The sequence below is a fragment of the Dysidea avara genome, chromosome 9, assembly GCF_963678975.1.
Source record: "Dysidea avara chromosome 9, odDysAvar1.4, whole genome shotgun sequence".
NCBI lineage: Eukaryota > Metazoa > Porifera > Demospongiae > Dictyoceratida > Dysideidae > Dysidea > Dysidea avara.
This window is the reverse complement of record NC_089280.1, coordinates 17,638,144-17,656,029: the sequence shown is the minus strand read 5'-3', so window position 1 is coordinate 17,656,029 and position 17,886 is coordinate 17,638,144. Positions and strand designations below refer to the sequence as shown.

Below are 17,886 nucleotides of genomic sequence, written 5' to 3'. Positions count from 1 at the left end.
TATCACGTGATCAAATTAAGTAGTCGTTTTTCTTTTATTTTAGCGATTATAGTATTTGTGCGTAGCTATTTTACACAAAGAATACCAAGCGCTTTCGAGTGGTTCAATAACTGAGGAGAAAAGTAAAGACGTGCTGATTTCAACGTCGTGTTTTATAGGCGCGTATATTTTTGTGGCTATTACCGGGGGTACATAAACGCCATTTCTCGAAGCGCCTCAAAATAAATTTTGTCACGTGGTGTTAGTCCGAGGGAAAGACGCAGAGTACTGGGGGAAGACGAGTGGAAAGGGAAATGGAGAAATTGTGTCGGAAGATAAAGAGCAAGGACCGCGGTTGTTTACCTGTCAAGGATAGTGACTCGTACTCTGCTTATGAACTCAAAGAATGTTTCCCTTGTCTTGATACACCGATCAGCTATTTCTTTGTCGATCGATTCCCCTTTGTCCAATGGCTAAGCAAGTATTCCTTCAGTACATTTGTCTCAGATCTCATTGCCGGACTGACTGTTGGATTGATGGTCGTACCGCAAGCCCTAGCATATGCTAGTATTGCTCAATTGCCACTTCAGGTGTGTATTTAAAATATCAACAGCTGTAAAAATTATCTTATATCTTTTGCACACAGTATGGTCTGTATTCTGCATTCATGGGCTGTTTTGTGTACACCATATTTGGAACATCCAAAGATGTCACACTTGGCCCTACAGCTATTATGTCGCTACTTACGGCATCAAAAGCTACCAACGTACACCACCCAGTTGATATGAACGTGAGAAATGCTGTGGCTCTGACCTTGCTCAGTGGGTTAGTGCAGTTTCTGATGGGAATACTAAATCTAGGTGATCATTTTTGTACTGTGGTAGACATGTGTTGTGTGTTGTATGTGGTGAACCTGGTGACGTAGCTGGCCATAACCAGATGGAAGCATAAATTATTATTACAATCCACACACATGTACTACAGGTGCTGTTAGTGTAGCCAAAGGTCACTTGAGTGCACATGTTAGCTGTAAATAAGCATTATTTGTGGGTAGACATAATGGTAGCATTGGTCAGTATTTCTCATGCAAATTTCTTCTTTGTGCAAAAACAAATGCTTATTAGAAACAAAATTGGTTTTTCATTGACAATTCCTCTGCCGGATTTGACAGAGCAGGCTGGCATAGGTAGAACTGCAAATATGCTCTCACACCTCATACATTACTTTAATGTATGGAGGTTTCCCTACTCTGAGAATTGCCACACTTTCTAGCTATAGCACTGCTCAGTCAAAACTAGCAGTAATTATATAACATGTGTTATAAAATGTTTTCACAAGCAAGCACTCGCTCAATATCTACATTGTAGCTTGGCTTATTTTGTGAGGCACAGCATTGAAAAGTTTGAGACCATCACACCCCATATCATTGTGCTCACTGAAAATAAACATTTGAACAAGCACCAAAGCTAGTTTCTACACCGGTTGAACTTTAAATGGGGTCCATTCTTAGCTAAACACAGTTTAGCAGCACAGTTGCTGATGCTGTGAAGTATCTGCTTTTGTTGTACACAGTAGAAACTTGGTTGCTTGGACTGTTTCTTACATGTCACTTCTAGTGAGCATGAAATTTGACCTTTGCATTTTGTCACATGATTGTGACTAGCCCCACCCACCTTTGAAGGCAAGTTTTAATAAGATTCTGCACAGTCACTGAAGCATATCAGAACCAATGATAACGTGTGGAGCTGTAAGACTAGGTCTTATGTTGCTTCTCTTGCAATAAAAAAAAATAAACCTACCTAGTTCCTAGCTGCCTCTGGCAATGATCTTGAGGTTTGATCTGACTGTGGACAGGTGATATGAGCACAAAAAAAACACTTTAGATGTGTAACATTGTATTAACAGGCTGTGTATGAGTCTTGTGAGGCCTCGAGTCTTACATCATCATTTACCTCCATTTCACTGTGCTACCCACTCACCACCCCCATCTTTATAAGAACACAAAACACAAGTGTGTGTAGCAACAATGCTAAAAACTATCAATGTGTGATATGACAAAAAATTGTCAGTTAAGTTTTATGTCTTACTAACATAATTATAGCTCTCTTTGTGGTGTAAGTGTTGAAGCAACTCAACTTTATAAATAAACTTTTTACAAACTGTAGATGCCAGTTGGTAATGCACTGATAAGAGATTTTGCCAAGTAGCTGATATCAAACAGTACAGTAGTACTGTTTAGTAGGATTCCCATGGATGCCACCCATATACTGTTAAACACCAATATCATATGTGATGAAAATCACCTTTACGGAATGTTGTCTTAGTCCATCTAACATCAATTACAGCATTAAAAACAAGAATCATGGCTGGATATTAAATTTTAGAAAAGTTGCCAAAACCCTATGCTAACTACTAAAATTCAGGTAGCAGCTGGCAGGTTATCCATTGCTCGGAATTAATCAAAAGTATTTTAGCTAATACCATAATTTGCTTTATTTTAATGCAAAAGATTTTCATAATTAAAATTTTCGTGTAAATATATTTTTATTCATGTGAATGACTGCTCTAATAGAGTATCTCGATCTTTTGTCATGTAAGAAATAATTTTTACATACAATAATAATAACTAAATTAGTGCTGTGAAACTGGACAGAATATCATAACTGGTTACTGAGCAGAGCATAACTGTCAGTTATCCAGTTAACTGATATTTCCTGTAGTTTTTTTTTGCTATACCCAACTTAAAATTTGTAGTACAGTCTGTCAGATTGTCCTTACAGTGGCCAAAGTAATAGGCACCAAGTGATAATACCTACCTATAGCAGGATCCTACTACAAGTGTGATATCAATATTAAAGCTTGAGAAAAGTACCCAAAACATACATTTTATTCTTAGAAGTCAATTATTCAGTTATGCAAAACATAACTGATAACTGGCTGGTTAATCGGTTTACCTGGTAAAGTTTCACCATTTCACAGCACTGAGCTAAATGGTGGTCATAGAGGAACTTTTACCACGATGGTCTTGATGTGGCCTCTCTATTATTAATTCTCAATTTCATGTATTTTGTAATTCATTAATTATTTTGTAATCATCGCTAAGAGCAGGTATTTTAAAAACCACAAACTGACCTACAGAAGTATCTTTTCAACTGTTTTATAGTTTGTCTATCATGCGAATTCTCTAGAGAAAGCTTCAAGGCCACTCTTAGCACACACTCTACAATACTAGTTCAGTACTGATCCTTTTGTGCAATGTTTGACCAATATAATAAGGGAGACCCTCCCATACAATTTTGCTTACACTCCTATAACACTAGATGTCCACCACACTTTTCCACAACCCTCTGTAGTAGATAGTCTTTACATAAATGATTTTCTGTCAGAAAACTACTTCCTGATGGAATTCCCTTCCAACTGAACTTCAAAATTTTCCCTCCTTCCATAACAATTTTTATGATCATTAATTTTATTGTATGGTGTATAATTATGTTGTGCTTTGTGTAGTTATTTTGTGCTCTTTGTGTTTGTAATTGTACTGGTATGTGTGTCTCAGTATGTAACTGTCTGTATACTCTGGAATGGAAGAAGGCCTTGGCTGAATTCCAGAGTGTTTATACAAATAAATAAAATCCTTTTAGCTCAAAGGAATTTGTTATTCCTAGTAGCCTACAATGCTAGCTACATTGTTTTCCTATTGTGTAATGCCAGTAAAGCCCACTGGAGAGAAGTAGAAGGGTTCACATGGTCTCAGAATCTCATTTGAATCAGTTGCGTTACAACAAAGCTTACGTGTGTGGACATTTGGTACAGGCTCATGTGCCATTTTTACATAATATGATTGCCATATATGGGCATGTACCTGGCTTCAAGCAAGTTAATATCAAAAGATCATTACATTGTTATTACATTGTGTTTTATATTTTCATCTAGTATTTGATAATTCATTAATTACATGATACTAAAGAAGCGTAACTCAAGCAAACCACTAATTTTGTATAGAAGTGTCTTCTCAACTGGTTGTTCTTCATTTTTGTATGTGGAAGGAAGAGACACGCCTCCTTTTTACCTCTGATGTCTTTAGAAACTTGCTTTACTCTGTGTTTCAAATCAGCATGAATAAATTGTTTATAAGAAACCTTACCTGTGGCCAGCTGTGAGACTGGTTTAAAAAAATGTACAATAGCAATATGCCACAAATCATGGGTGTAGTCACTTGTGCAAAAAAAAAAAGAAATCCCCTCACACAGTTTTTTTTGTAAATGACTCTTACCTTTTTGATGTAAAAAAATCATTGATTTTTTTATCATTAACTCATCCCATCTTTTGATGATATGATGTAATGATGATATCATGTAGTGTTATGCCTGTGGCTATTCAGTGTGGTACATGAGCTCGTTTACATGTTGAATAGAACTTGTAAGCTTTGAAGTATCACTAATTTCAAACCAGGCCAGAAATATATTTCATTCAAGAAATGATAGTATTCATTGAGTGACCTGCAGTAAAACAGTTTTAGAAGTATTAGTTTTATTGGTCACCTCAGACATGTCCATATAAAGTCATTTACACTATCCATTTTGGCAAAAGAATCATCATAAGTGCTATTGTAGTTGATGTGTTTTTTTTCATATTGAGAGAACTTGTTGTGTCTTTAATGATAAGGCTTACTTGTAAAGCTTTAGAGTAAGAGAAAGCCTGATCATTTCTCTGCTCAATTATGCTCCTGTTTATTTGTATATACTGTATCAACGATTACTAGCAAATCTTTCTGAGGGAAGACTCCATAGGAGCACTGTCCAGTGTGTATTCAAAAGTCCCACCTGTACTTGTATTTGCTTTCCCGGTTTACACCAGGTACCCATTAATACAGCTGATCAGATAATGTTTCTTGCAAAATGAAGCAATACATGTGCCACACACATGTGTGCACACACGTGGTGCACTCCCTCCCCCACACACGCTGTACTTACACACACAAGGAGGGCAAAACCTCTGGCAGTAGCTGCATGAAACACAGCTATTCCGCCCAACAAACTAGCACTGGGATGCCTGATGCATCACTCAGGAACTTGAGTCTTGTGCCAGAAAATCCTCCTGTAGCAGAATTAGTAACCCACAGGAGGACTGTCCAGGTCTCATTGAGAGAGGCTGCACAACACAAGTTCCACAAGGACCCTCTGCTAAGCAAGAAATGGGCATTTGCTTTCCAAGTTAACACCAAGTGCCCACTAATGTTACACACACGCAGTTCACGCATGCACACACAAACTACGCACACACACAACACACACACACATTATACGCATGACATGTGCTGAGACATGCTCACACATGAGTTTCTACGATACTGTTACAACAATGCATTGTGATTATAAACTGCTAGTTACAAGTTCTCAAGAGTACAAGAACTGTACACAAGCCCCACTGGTGGAGTATCAGTTCAAATTTCAGGTAGAAGCTAGTTAAGTGTATTAGAAACCACATCAATATTATGATGTACTGTGTGTTGTATTAGAGTGGGGTAGTGTATGAGTTATTATTTAATACAGGATGTTGAGTTCATGTGTAGTTGTAAATATTATTAATGCCATCAAGTTGTGTAAACTTGTGACCTAAGATTAGCATTTGAACTGGTAGTAATGGGTTGTGAAGACAAGTGTGTAGTGTGTGTGTGTGTGTGTGTGTAGTGCGTGCACATGTGTGTATGTGCGTGCACATGTGTGTATGTGTGTAGTGTGTGTGTGTGTAGTGCATGCGTGCGTGTGTGTGTATGTGTGTGTGTGTGTGTGTGTGTGTGTGTGTGTGTGTGTGTGTAACACACTTATTGGTATGGCTAATGGCGGTACCCCTGTTGGTGGAGAACAGGCAGGATCAGAGTGGTTCCCTCATTAATCCTACAAGCCAACAGCAGAATTATAATATTCTTTTTGTTTGATAATTATTTGTATCACAATCACTACAGGTTTCGTTATTGATTTCATTCCATTTCCCGTTATCAATGGATTCACATCTGCAGCAGCAATCACAATTGCACTAGGCCAAGTCAAAGTGAGCCATTTGTTTTACTATTCAATTGTTACAGACATGTAATTCTGACTGTAGCACCTTTTAGGAATTAACCACAAAATTGGTTCTTCAGTAATAGAAACTGTAGAGGGACTAATCCGATATATTAAAGATTGCAAGTGAGAACACTTGTACTATTTTTATGTAATATGCATTATGCATTTCTCTCTTGTTTTTTTTTGAAGTAAATGGGATATTATTTTGGGTTTTTCATGTATTGCTCTAGTCATTTTTTTAAAGGTAAGTGTGTGTAATTTGTAATTACAGAGTGTTACAGTATTTCTAAATATTGTACAGTATTTTAATGCACACAATAAGAAATTAGAGAAGATGACTTCTAAAAATCTAATGCAAAAAATAGCATTTAAATTTTTGTGGATTGTCTGCACAGGTAAGTGAGGTAATGTTAAACCTGTCTAACCAGGTCACTGTTAAATATTGTCACCTGTCTAAACTGACCATTGCAATAATATCTGAATGTCATTATGTACAAAGTGACCTGCCTTGCCTGTTACAGGAAATTTGACCCACTGAATTGGTAGCCATAGGGTGAGCAATTTTCTAATCTTACAGGTAACTACATTACGTAGGTCAACTTGTACTGTGTGATAATGTTAAAGATTATTAGTGTAGACAAGTGACTTTATTATTAGACAGGTTTTACTGTACTTTCTAAGCAATTGAACAAATGAGATATTTTTACAGGTCGCAATGCTGTAGTGGTAATTGTATCAGCATTGATAGCATACGCATTATCAACTCAAGGTAAAGACGATGTCTTTACGTTAGTCAATGAATTGCCGAAAGGCATACCATCTGTTAAAGCACCAGATATAAACCATGATGTACTAAAGGTAACAACATGAAGTATGGAAACATCATCATTTTCATTGCTAGGATCTAAACAGTTTGATTGTAGTTGCTGCTCTAATTGGACTATTGGAAAGTATTGCAATTGGGAAGGCGTTTGGTAATATGATAATTCAATTGTTTCTATACTTACAGTGTTTTTGTAGCTCGTCAGCATAAGTACAGGATTATTCCTTCACAAGAACTGATTGCAATTGGTAAGCTAAGTACACATGTACCTGCAGCGTATTAATGCATCAAAGGCCATCTATGAGGGTGTGCTTGCTTTCTTGAAACATTGTGTGGGTTGTGTAGTATGTGGGATATGTCTGGTCACACTCACATAAGCGTAAAATCTCCTGTATTTTTGGCTTGCATTGGATGCCCTGACAGGTAAGGCTTATCCTGTGAGGTGGTTACTTCATTTCAGTCAAAGTACGTGTATGTATCAGTTAGCTTTCAACAAGTCCGCATTTTTAAATAATTGGTTTATAGATGACAGCTACCAAATTACGGGCTAAAGAAAACACTTTTAAGGTTTTCATAGTTGAGAGCATCCTTATGTTGTGGCTTAAGAATTTCTACTAGGCATTAATGCATCCGTACGTTTCATGTTTAAGCTGTGTTATTAGTGTATGAATATCTTTAAACCTGTAACCAGTTTTCGAGCAAGTGGGATCTCAAGTTCAACTATTTCATAAACTAAAACACAAACAAGGAGTAGTTGATGGTATTCACTTAATTATGAGTAATTGTTAATATACTTGTTTACAATGGTTGCTAAGGAGTTTTGATTAAATTTATTACATTTGGAATCAAATTTAAGAAAAGTGTCTTTCACTAACTCTGTAGACCTTGCACTAACTCTGTGGCTTTTCATAGGAAAACAATCAAAATATGTTTAAATCTATTTTAACTTATTAAATGAATTATGGAGAGAAAATAGACTAGGACTCTCTCCTAGCTTGTTATATTAGATTAACACAATTTGTGCCCCACAAGTGTAATGGTAATTGTACCCTCCTTCCCCTCCAATTTTCTTGAGTGTTCCAGGGAAGGCTAGCCATGTCACTGCATGTTGACCTTGTGATATGTTTGTTGTAGCACTCATGACTTACCATACTGGGCCTGTTTACAAGCTAGAGATGTGTACTGTATGTCTACAGTTAAGGGGGTCTTTTAGGGAGGGTCTTTTATTACCATTTTTTCTACAGTAAAACTACCTACAGTGGTGGTGGGTAGATCTGTTAGTGGTTTATGTTATTACACACTGAGATTTAAAGGTGACAGTTTAAAAGCAACTTAAATAATTTTTCAATCTTAAGGGAGTAAAAGTATATATAGTGGTTGTGTTATTGTGGTTGGTGAGTGTTTATTACTTGTGTGTTGATGTGTAGGTCTTTCCAATGTGCTTGGGTCTTTTGTACAGTCCTATCCTGTTACTGGAAGCTTTTCAAGGTGTGTGTATTGTGTGCGTGCGTGTGTGTGTGTGTGTGTGTGTGTGTGTGTGTGTGTGTGTGTGTGTGTGTGTGTGTGTGTGTGTGTGTGTGTGTGTAGTGTGTGTGTGTGTGTGTGTGTGTGTGCGTGTTGGATGTGTGCAGGTATGCTATGCATGTGTGTGTGCGCACATGTACATGTGTAGTTTCGTATATGTGTGCGTGTTTGACATTTAGTACAGTTGAATGTATATTGACACAAAAGTCATTTGACACAAAAGTCATCATTGTACTGTATTTTGTGTTTATACTATGGCTTCAAACTCATAATTTAGTTGTAAAATACTTTTGGATCATGAAAATTTGTAAATTTAAAATGAGTAAGTGCCCACACATTACAGATGAAGTAACCAATTACGTAGGATCACTGTGTAATCTTGAAATAACTCAAGTATATACCAAAAACCACTCTGTCATGATCTCTTACCAGTACAATTTTATGGATGTTTGAAAGTAAGAAGTACTTGTTCTTTTTCATTACTTTCACAAGTGGGTCTTACTCTTTTCAAAGTATCCAGCTGCTATTGACATACTGTGTATACAATAGTTTACAGAGGTTTACTATTATCTCAATTGCTTTCTGTAATAAATGTTGTGTATCTTAGTAACCATTTTACCATGTGATTATCACATGCACAACTATAATACACTCTGCACACTAATATGGCTTCTTATTGTATTTGTAGGATATTAATGAGAAGGCCACACTACTATTAGCTCTTGTAAGGATGCTTTAAACCAGTATTTGCTTTACACTGGATCAAGTATAAACACAATGGTTCCTAATACACTAACAAGATTAACTTCAAATGTCTGCTAGTAGCTGTTATGTTTCACTTGTAACATGTGGCAGTGCTTGGTGTATTTTTATAAATTGACTTTGACTAGTTCCCTCGCATTCTATCCTTTGTGTGTTTCTATAGCAATGTGTATGTATGTCTGTCTTCTATTTCAGTTTGTGCCCAGTACATGTAAGCATACACATTTTTTTTTAGTATTTATCTTCATTGAAGCTTCCATAGTAACAAATTTAAGCAAGTAATTAGTAATTACATAATTAATGAAATTGTAATTGACCTAATTAACATTGTGGGCAATATGTGGTACTGTACAGTTTTGTGATAATAAAGTACTTCCTACTTATTTGTTAACCATATGATTAGATAGCTGATTAACTTCCTGCTCAGTTTGCAGGGCAGTAGTAACACATCAACTTGTTAAATACATATAATATTGTGTGTGTGTGTGTGTGTGTGTGTGTGTGTGTGTGTGTGTGTGTGTGTGTGTGTGTGTGTGTGTGTGTGTGTGTGTGTGTGTGTGTGTGTGTGTGTGTCCATTTTGTGTACGTACGTGCGTGACATGGTATCCTTCATGCTATCCTTCACCTATTTTTCAACACAGAACGGCAGTTAATGCACAAAGTGGTGTGAAAACACAACTAGGAGGAATATTCACTGGTAAGTGTTAAGAGTGGTACCCTTTGAGCATTTAACTTCATTGTACACACTACACTGTTATATCACTATCACTGAATCAGTCTTTAATAGTCATTTATTGTACTTCATTTCTCTCAGGCTTCATATAGTAAAATCAGAATAGAGGTCCAATTTTGGGACACATACAGTTAAGATATGACAGCCATACAAGATGGGTACACACACATCATGAGGTTACAGTGCACTTGTACACACATGTCTCGCTAGAGTTTTATCATGGTACAAAGTAGCAGACCTACGCATCCTTGTGGTGGTTTCTTCAACACCTAGACATGGTCTACCCATCCTGAATAGGTGTGATTAACTTAATAATGTCATGTACATATGTACATGCAATTTGAATAAAAAAATTTAGTTTCAGTGTTTGTCTTTTGCTCTGTAGGAACTATGTACAATGGAATCTTTCTGTAATGGATGCAATGGGACCTATAGTTCTTGCTTGCACTTTTGAAATTTTCTTTCAAATGTAAAATGGGACCAAACTCTTAATCCTTACGAGGCTCTTTTGTATTGTGTCATACATTCAGAGAGTTTGTTAAGAGAGCTTTCACTACCACTGTGACAGCTTTCACCATTGACATAAACAAGGTTTTACCAAGTAGTGATCTGTAGTGTATGTTGACACTTACTTTACTGTCACTACCTGGTAATTTGATATGGGGTGTGATAGGATAGTAAATTGAGACTATTGTTTGGTGGTCATTGTATGAGTTGTTTGATCTAATTCACTTCTCTTTGTGGTAGCAAGTCTTTGTGGTAGCAAGTCTTTGTGGTAGCAAGTCTTTGTGGTAGCAAGTCGTTGAACCCCACCTGGAGCAAAACATCAAACCTGAGAGAAGCCTTAATTTGTTTCACTTCATCTTCAGAGCATACTTTGTAAAGTGGTTATGTAAACATTGTTACATGTTTGGTTCCTACTGGTGTGTACCTGTGACACAGTGCCACAAGTCAAAACAAAAACATCATCACTTTACATGCTATGCAAATAATGTGTGGGTTAATATGCAATGAAATTATTATTCACACAAATTTGTTAGCGTAGTTAAAATAACAATTATATAAGCAATTTTCTTCCCCTGTGGCAACTATTTACATCGTAATATTTACATTGATGACATAAGCAGTAGAGTTCCTAGTACATATCTTATGCTTTGATGTTTGCTTTGACGTATTTCATCATTACTTTTGTTAATGACCCTGTTAAGGTCACAGATTGTTTAAGAATATTGAGCCATAGGGATAGGTAAGGCAGAGTCAGATATCACATGAAATAAGCTCTGATGTCACACTTAAAGTCTGAGGGTCAAAAGAAGCTCATGTACTGAGGATAACATGTGATGTTCAAAAGTCTCTGCATGATATCTGATATGAAATGATTCATGGCTCACGTTTTACTGGCTTGCATTTGTGTCTATGGCTACTGATAGGATGTGGTTAGTATTTCAGTGTTTGATCGTTAGATTTTGTACTGTCAAAACAATCTTTAAAACAAATTCACATTGAATAGCTTTTGGATAAAAGATGATGATCCAGCATTACTATGGTGATCATGTGATTTTAACCATTTTGTTTATGGGGTACTTCTTGTATTGCATGGTGACCGTGATGTCACTATTTTGCCAAGGTGTGCAGTTTCATCAAAAAACTTAAAATCCACAGACTATTATTAGATTAATCAGTTCTCAGCCAGGCCCAACCAAGACATGTGCACACACCACAGATCACACACATGCACACGCTCACCAGTCGATAAACAATGGAGAGAAGCCCACTCAATCCTAGTAGCGAATCCTTAGCTAATAAACAATTCCAGTTCTAATCATAAAACTTTAATTTACACTATATGTATGGGTTCTCACAAAATAGCTTAGGGTGGGTTGTAATCTGTAGCCTAGGGCAACAAAAACAGTATAATTATCACCACTGCCCTAAGGTAAGCCACTATCTCTGTAAAGCTATATAGTTTAAGGCAGCAATAAATGAATATCTTTTATCAAACGAATTGATTACTTGGTTATAGTTACACATGTTAGCATAGCTACCTATATCCAAGAACACCTATACATTTGCTTAGCTAAGACCATCCATTGAAAATGCTTATCAAGCAACGCTATAAATAAACATTAACTTAGCGGTGGTGTGACCTGAAGAAGTACTATTAATGTTTCCTAATACCCAGACCCAATATGCTTGTCTTTGCAAAAAAATCTGAAGTTGTTTACAGCTAATAGTGGGTTGCACTAGTATGGCATCCTTCTGATGCATTTCCAGTTAGCTCATGTATGTTGGCAAAACTGTTGTGATATTAGCTACTTTTCCTGATAGAAACTATCATAGTTCAGGATCACCTGCTTGCATCAGCCACCCCTGCAAAGTGGCAATCCTTTGAACTCGTCTGATACCACCTTTTAATAGTAATGTTTAATTTTATTTGTGGCTTGACTCACTGAATGTGCACAAATCATCTGTTTTTAATCAATCTTATTCTGAATAATAATTTATACAGGAAAGAAAGCTAGTGGGGTATCCATGGAAGATAGTCTGATGTGTAACTTTCATGCCCATGGCTTCATTTTCAAATCATGCTGAGCTAGCGACTAGTGTTAGCCTCATTTGTTCAACAAATAAGATGATGAAATAAAAATACGCTATAACATGTATTGAGTACTATGACCTAGGATCGGGCTTACATCAAGTGTACAATTCTCACATTTAGTGTTTTATGACTTAACTGTCGTATAATGAGCTATGGTCAAGCATGAATAACGACTACGTGCTATTTGTTTTTAAAATGTTAACCATAAAGTGTAACATTCATTCAGGCATGTTATAGTGGTTATGAGAAGACAACCATTTGTGTAAAGTTATATTGTAAACAGTTTAATAAGCATAAGCAGCTACTAAGGCAATAGTGGTAAAACTATCAGTCATCTATAGCCTTTATTGATTTGTACACTGTTTACCAGCCCTGATAGCCTGTGTACAAGCATCTTTTTGAAGTGTTCTCACCTTTTCCTTTTGTTTTCTATCATTTTCTTGTTCAACGAAGCTTTTATAAAAATAAATAGTTCATAGCTTGTCATTTTGTTTGCATGGCAGTAGTAAATGTTTCATCAAACTGCTAATTTTACTGATATCCACATCAATTTTGCTGTAAATTGCTCCCATTAGACATATGTGTGTGTTGCTAAACATGTGCACCACTGTTTGTTTCTATAGTGACATATGTGATTCCCATTACACAGAATTTTTCATTGTTTACCAGTTTTAGTGCATTTAATTGGTTTCCATAGTTTTATCAATGGTCAATATTCATAAGGTCCTGTAATAGACCAGTATAGCTACATTTTAATATTTTTAAATACGCCTTGTTATGTGCATGGCAAAAAGTAGTGTTTATAGTACCTCTATAAAAGTTTATTCAATTTTGTAATTGAGTTTTTATTCCTTTTCATGTTGGGATAGAGTCATAGAGAGATCATGTGATGGCTGTCATATGAAGGCTGAGACGTGCTTAGGTTTCTATTATTTGTCTGGGAAGTAGTAGACTTTATTAGGTGTTACTGCTAGGTATAGATAACACCAGTTTTTAAGAATGATACCATTCTACTGCCAACAAAAACACTATATTTGAGTATAAACTTATACACAACAGTATCAAATGAACATGAACAAGTATTATAATAATCTTACTAGTTTTCTATGACTGCATTAAAGATATCAAATGTTGCAGCTCTTTATTCTGATTTCATTTCATAGGAGCTGTTGTACTGTTAGCATTAGCAATACTAACTCCAAGCTTTCATTACATTCCCAAGACATCCTTGGCAGCAATCATCATATCAGCTGTGCTCACAATGGTGGACTATCGCAGCGTCATTGTACTCTGGAGAGTACGAAGTATGTACAACTATTTGTAGTTACATTATTACAGCATGTCAGGTTTTTAAAAATGATAAAACTTAGTGTAAAAATCATTTGACAGTTGGCTTACTAACAGTTGTTTTTCAGACAGACTTTAATCACCATTGACAACTATTTTTAGGCTATGGGAAATCCTATAGTACAAAGAAATTTCATTTTGTGGGTATCTTAAATGATGAGATGCATAAACTTGTTTACAGTGGATTAGCAAGTCACATAAGGGGATTCTGTTGTTGGTCTACGTTGTTGTGGGTTGTTAGATTTTATTCTTGATGCAGAGGTGGACTTATTTGTGCTGTTGGTGACCTTTGTGGCAACCCTACTACTGGGAATCGAGGTAACCCACTAATTCTGGATAGTTTTAATGTGATAAAATTCTCTGCTACAGATGTGTATGTAATGTACTGGTGTGAATTGGTACATTCTTAAACAGTAGACATGCTATGCGTTTCATGGAGAGATCATGTCCTTAAATGGGTTGTCTTTCCATTAAGCAACTTGAATGCAAATATGCACAGTTTTTCATTGGCTGTTATACATGTGTAATTATGTTTAGTCTTGAAAAGTTAAGTTTTTACTTTTACCCTGGCTTCCTTACTGCACCTGTAAACCAAGCATGATCGCAATGTATCATTCCTAGCATGGTTTAATGTATTCTATTATTTTCGCAGTATGGAGTTGCCTTAGGCGTTACGTGTGCACTACTGGGGCTGTTGTATCGGACCATGAGACCTCGACATAAAGTAAGCTATCTCACATCCTGTTTATAAGTGATTATTGCATAATTAAACTGTACTTTATATTGAGTGGGCTAACCTTAACATACACAGTGTATTCATTGCCACCTTATCATCAATTGGTACATAGTGCCTTGCCCATCTGGGAAACCTTTAAAATATACATGTGTTACCCACAGACTTGTGCATTAACCCACTTATCACATACTATCATCCTATAGCTATTCTACAATGATAACAAGGGGTTGCTGTGTATTGAGGTCAAGCAGGGGCTTGAGTTCCCTTCAGTTGAGTACATTACAAAGAGAATCATCAACGAAATAGACTATCAGAATAACCATGGTAATGCGATAAACAAATGTTTTCACATATTTTCTCCTCAAAGACAGTTTTATGATATTCATGGTGTTTACCTGTAGGGATGGTCGTGAAAGTTGTTGTTCTGGAATGCTCTAAGATAACTGATATGGATTACACTGTTGCCTTGGTTAGAATCGATAACGATATTATACACCACGATAATTTTTAACATTGTCTCCCCCAGGCTCTAAACGAGTTGTCATTGCAGATTAAAAACTTTAATATTCAATTATGCTATCGTGGCTTACAGGTATGTAGTGTTTGTCAGTGTGTGTACTATAAGCCTTGGGGCCCTTCATGAATATCATTAATCATTTATGGACAAATATGGTCATTACAAATAGTATCAAATTAAACCCTTCGAATACCATCTGTATATTTTTGTTTTCCTTCAGCTAAAGTATTCTCACTTTATCTAATAGAATTGCCCTAATAAGATTTCTTAGATTTGATGTGTAGGTAATGCTGGGAATGATTAAGTCCACTTATCCTCCTCTGTTAATGTTGTTTGTGGGTACATATTTTGCACGAGAAGTAAACAGGCCATGAAGCACTGTCAACAACAGTATCTCTATGGGAAACATCACCCTGTTAAAGTTCAGGAACGTTTCTGTGAGAATTTTTATAAGTATCTTTTCACTTAACTATTCATTGCCTACATTATTTATCCTCACATCTATTCATTTGCTGATGTCACCTTTTGTATTGTAGTACTTGCAAGTATCCTGTAGAATGCCCTTACAAATAGACAGTTTATATATGATTAATATTATCATGAGAAAGTGACATTCTATAGTCTATATACCTTGCCAATAGAAAATGTGGAATTACCAGAATTATGGGTTAAAAGGATATTCACATCCTGAATCTAATTTTTACATCTGTTGACCTAAGATATTAGAATACATTTGGGTGTTAATAAGTCAGTCTGGTGTGGTTCAATTATCACTTTGGTGTAACCTGGTGGAGTGCTGGGAACCTTACACTGTTAATTAGTTAGAATAGCACAATACAGCTTACGTAATCATTGTGGTTATCAAACCTGAAACCACTAAACCATACATAACTGCCATAGTAACTGTACTGAAGCCCTCTACCACCTCACTCCTTCTGTCTTTAGTTCACTGATCCATTTTGCCTGTCTTGCATGACATGTACAATTTATATATGTCTTCTTACTAAGTGACCTGCTCACTATAACACACCTCATCTTCTTGACACCTCCTTGTATGTTGCATGGATAACATTAAATTTGTCATATTCATTTCGTGATGTTGAATATACCATTCTCAAGCTAATCAGATATCTGAAAGGAAATTCTTCAGTTGTTTTAGTCTACACTGTTAGTTAGTGCCTCGTTTTAATGGTATCATGGTTAGCATGGAATGCTGTGAATCTTATCAACACAATTATATACAATTCCTTCAAATCACCAACTCAATGAGATCATCTTGTGACTATCACACTTCAAAGCTGTTTCTCTTTGCTATGGTCACATATCTGGCTGCCCTTATGATAACTGTGGCCATCCATTGTAGTTGTGGTGAGATGATTTAGTTCTATCTAAAATTTGTATGCATATATTGTACCTAGAGTATCAGTGTTGGTCTGTTAGGAATGTAACTGATGTTACTGTGCTTGTTTGAGATTTAACAAGGCATGAAATTTGTTACTACATTTGCTATTATGTTCGATTTTTTCTTGTCTTTTCAGCCAAGTGTTAAACAAACACTTGAAAGAAGCGGCATTGATGTTTGTGATGAAACAGTGCAAATTAATGAAGCAGGTCTCTATAATGTTGTTATATAGTGCACACGTAACTTTGTGATATGAATCCATAAGTTTTAGTAGACTTGGCAATAACCCCTGGTTTGCAAGCTCATCAGAAACGGAGCATTAAATATTATTGAATTAGACTCACCATGTCGTAATGGGCTACACACGCATGTTAACCATAAATTGTATGGGGAACCCCGTGTATAGAATAAACACTTTTGGGTTGTCCTTTAGTAAATGCTTAGATGTTACATTTGTATAACCATATATACATATTCCATTGGAAAACTTTTATGGCGTACACATGGGCTTTTGGTGGGTGTCTGGCCTCCATTTTTTGGAGGGAAACAAGTGCCATTAACAACTTGTATGGATGTATTCGTAGTTTCAAAGGATTTGCTGGTCTAGCTAGCAACCTTCCAAATAGCCTAGGTTGTCATGGTAAACATGAATGCATCAGGATTCTGAAGACTTGGTTGTAGAATTTCATATCCGTCGGGAATTCGTATAGCTAAGTATACTATAGCTTAATACATAATGTATTAATTAATAGCTAATGTTTTACTGGTGGAACCCTATAAATAGCACACTGAATTGTACACTTAATTTTGTGGATTTGTCATTGATCCTAAGCCTTCTTTTTAACACATACAATATTATTTATTCATAACGTGCTGAAAGTTTTGAATAATCAATTCCAAGCTAGGGGTCCAGAGCAAATGTACACATCAGTACCAATGAGCATTACATTTTGTTGTAGATCCATTGAGATCAGGGATATGTAACAGGATTACATTAGAATTCTTTCTTAGTAACAATTTCTAGTGCAGGAGACCTACAAATCTCATGTGAACTATAAGTATCAATTTGTAGTTGAAATTACCGCTAGTTAACTAATGGTGTGTAGGTATTGACAGTATTAGTTTTAAGGATTCGTTTTCATTTCAGACTTGATGGCTAACATCAATTGGGACTCTCAAGAACACCCATCACTAGCCAAGGATGACCCATCACAGAGCTTGCTTCATCCAATATCAAGTAAGCAACGAAGACATCTCTTCACAGCTGTAATATAATTTCTTTATCTACCTACAGATTAGAAGAATTAAACAAAAAGGACTTTAAAAGAAACAAAACAATAAACAGTTATATTATTTATTGAAGCACTAAAAATTATGTATGTTTCCGTGGTCAAGTTAA

General features: G+C 36.0%; 1 protein-coding gene and 1 long non-coding RNA gene across 2 annotated transcripts; one reads left to right on the top strand and one right to left on the bottom strand.

The window, feature by feature from the left end:
- LOC136265580 (sodium-independent sulfate anion transporter-like) lies at positions 1-17,876 on the top strand. The gene is made up of 20 exons (XM_066060449.1): positions 1-569; positions 626-839; positions 5,945-6,030; positions 6,085-6,167; positions 6,234-6,288; positions 6,346-6,439; positions 6,754-6,902; positions 6,946-7,018; positions 7,065-7,115; positions 8,295-8,355; positions 9,795-9,850; positions 13,649-13,789; positions 14,092-14,150; positions 14,485-14,556; positions 14,772-14,892; positions 14,970-15,037; positions 15,095-15,160; positions 16,624-16,696; positions 17,635-17,724; positions 17,782-17,876. The coding sequence occupies exons 1-20, from the start codon at positions 294-296 to the stop codon at positions 17,784-17,786; spliced, it is 1,893 nt and encodes a 630-aa protein (XP_065916521.1). The 5' UTR covers positions 1-293; the 3' UTR covers positions 17,787-17,876.
- LOC136265588 (uncharacterized) lies at positions 17,486-17,770 on the bottom strand. Its single transcript, XR_010705608.1, has 2 exons — positions 17,570-17,770; positions 17,486-17,521 (listed from the first exon to the last, which is right to left on the bottom strand). It is a non-coding gene; the product is annotated as an uncharacterized lncRNA (long non-coding RNA).
- Positions 17,877-17,886: the final 10 nt, after the last annotated feature.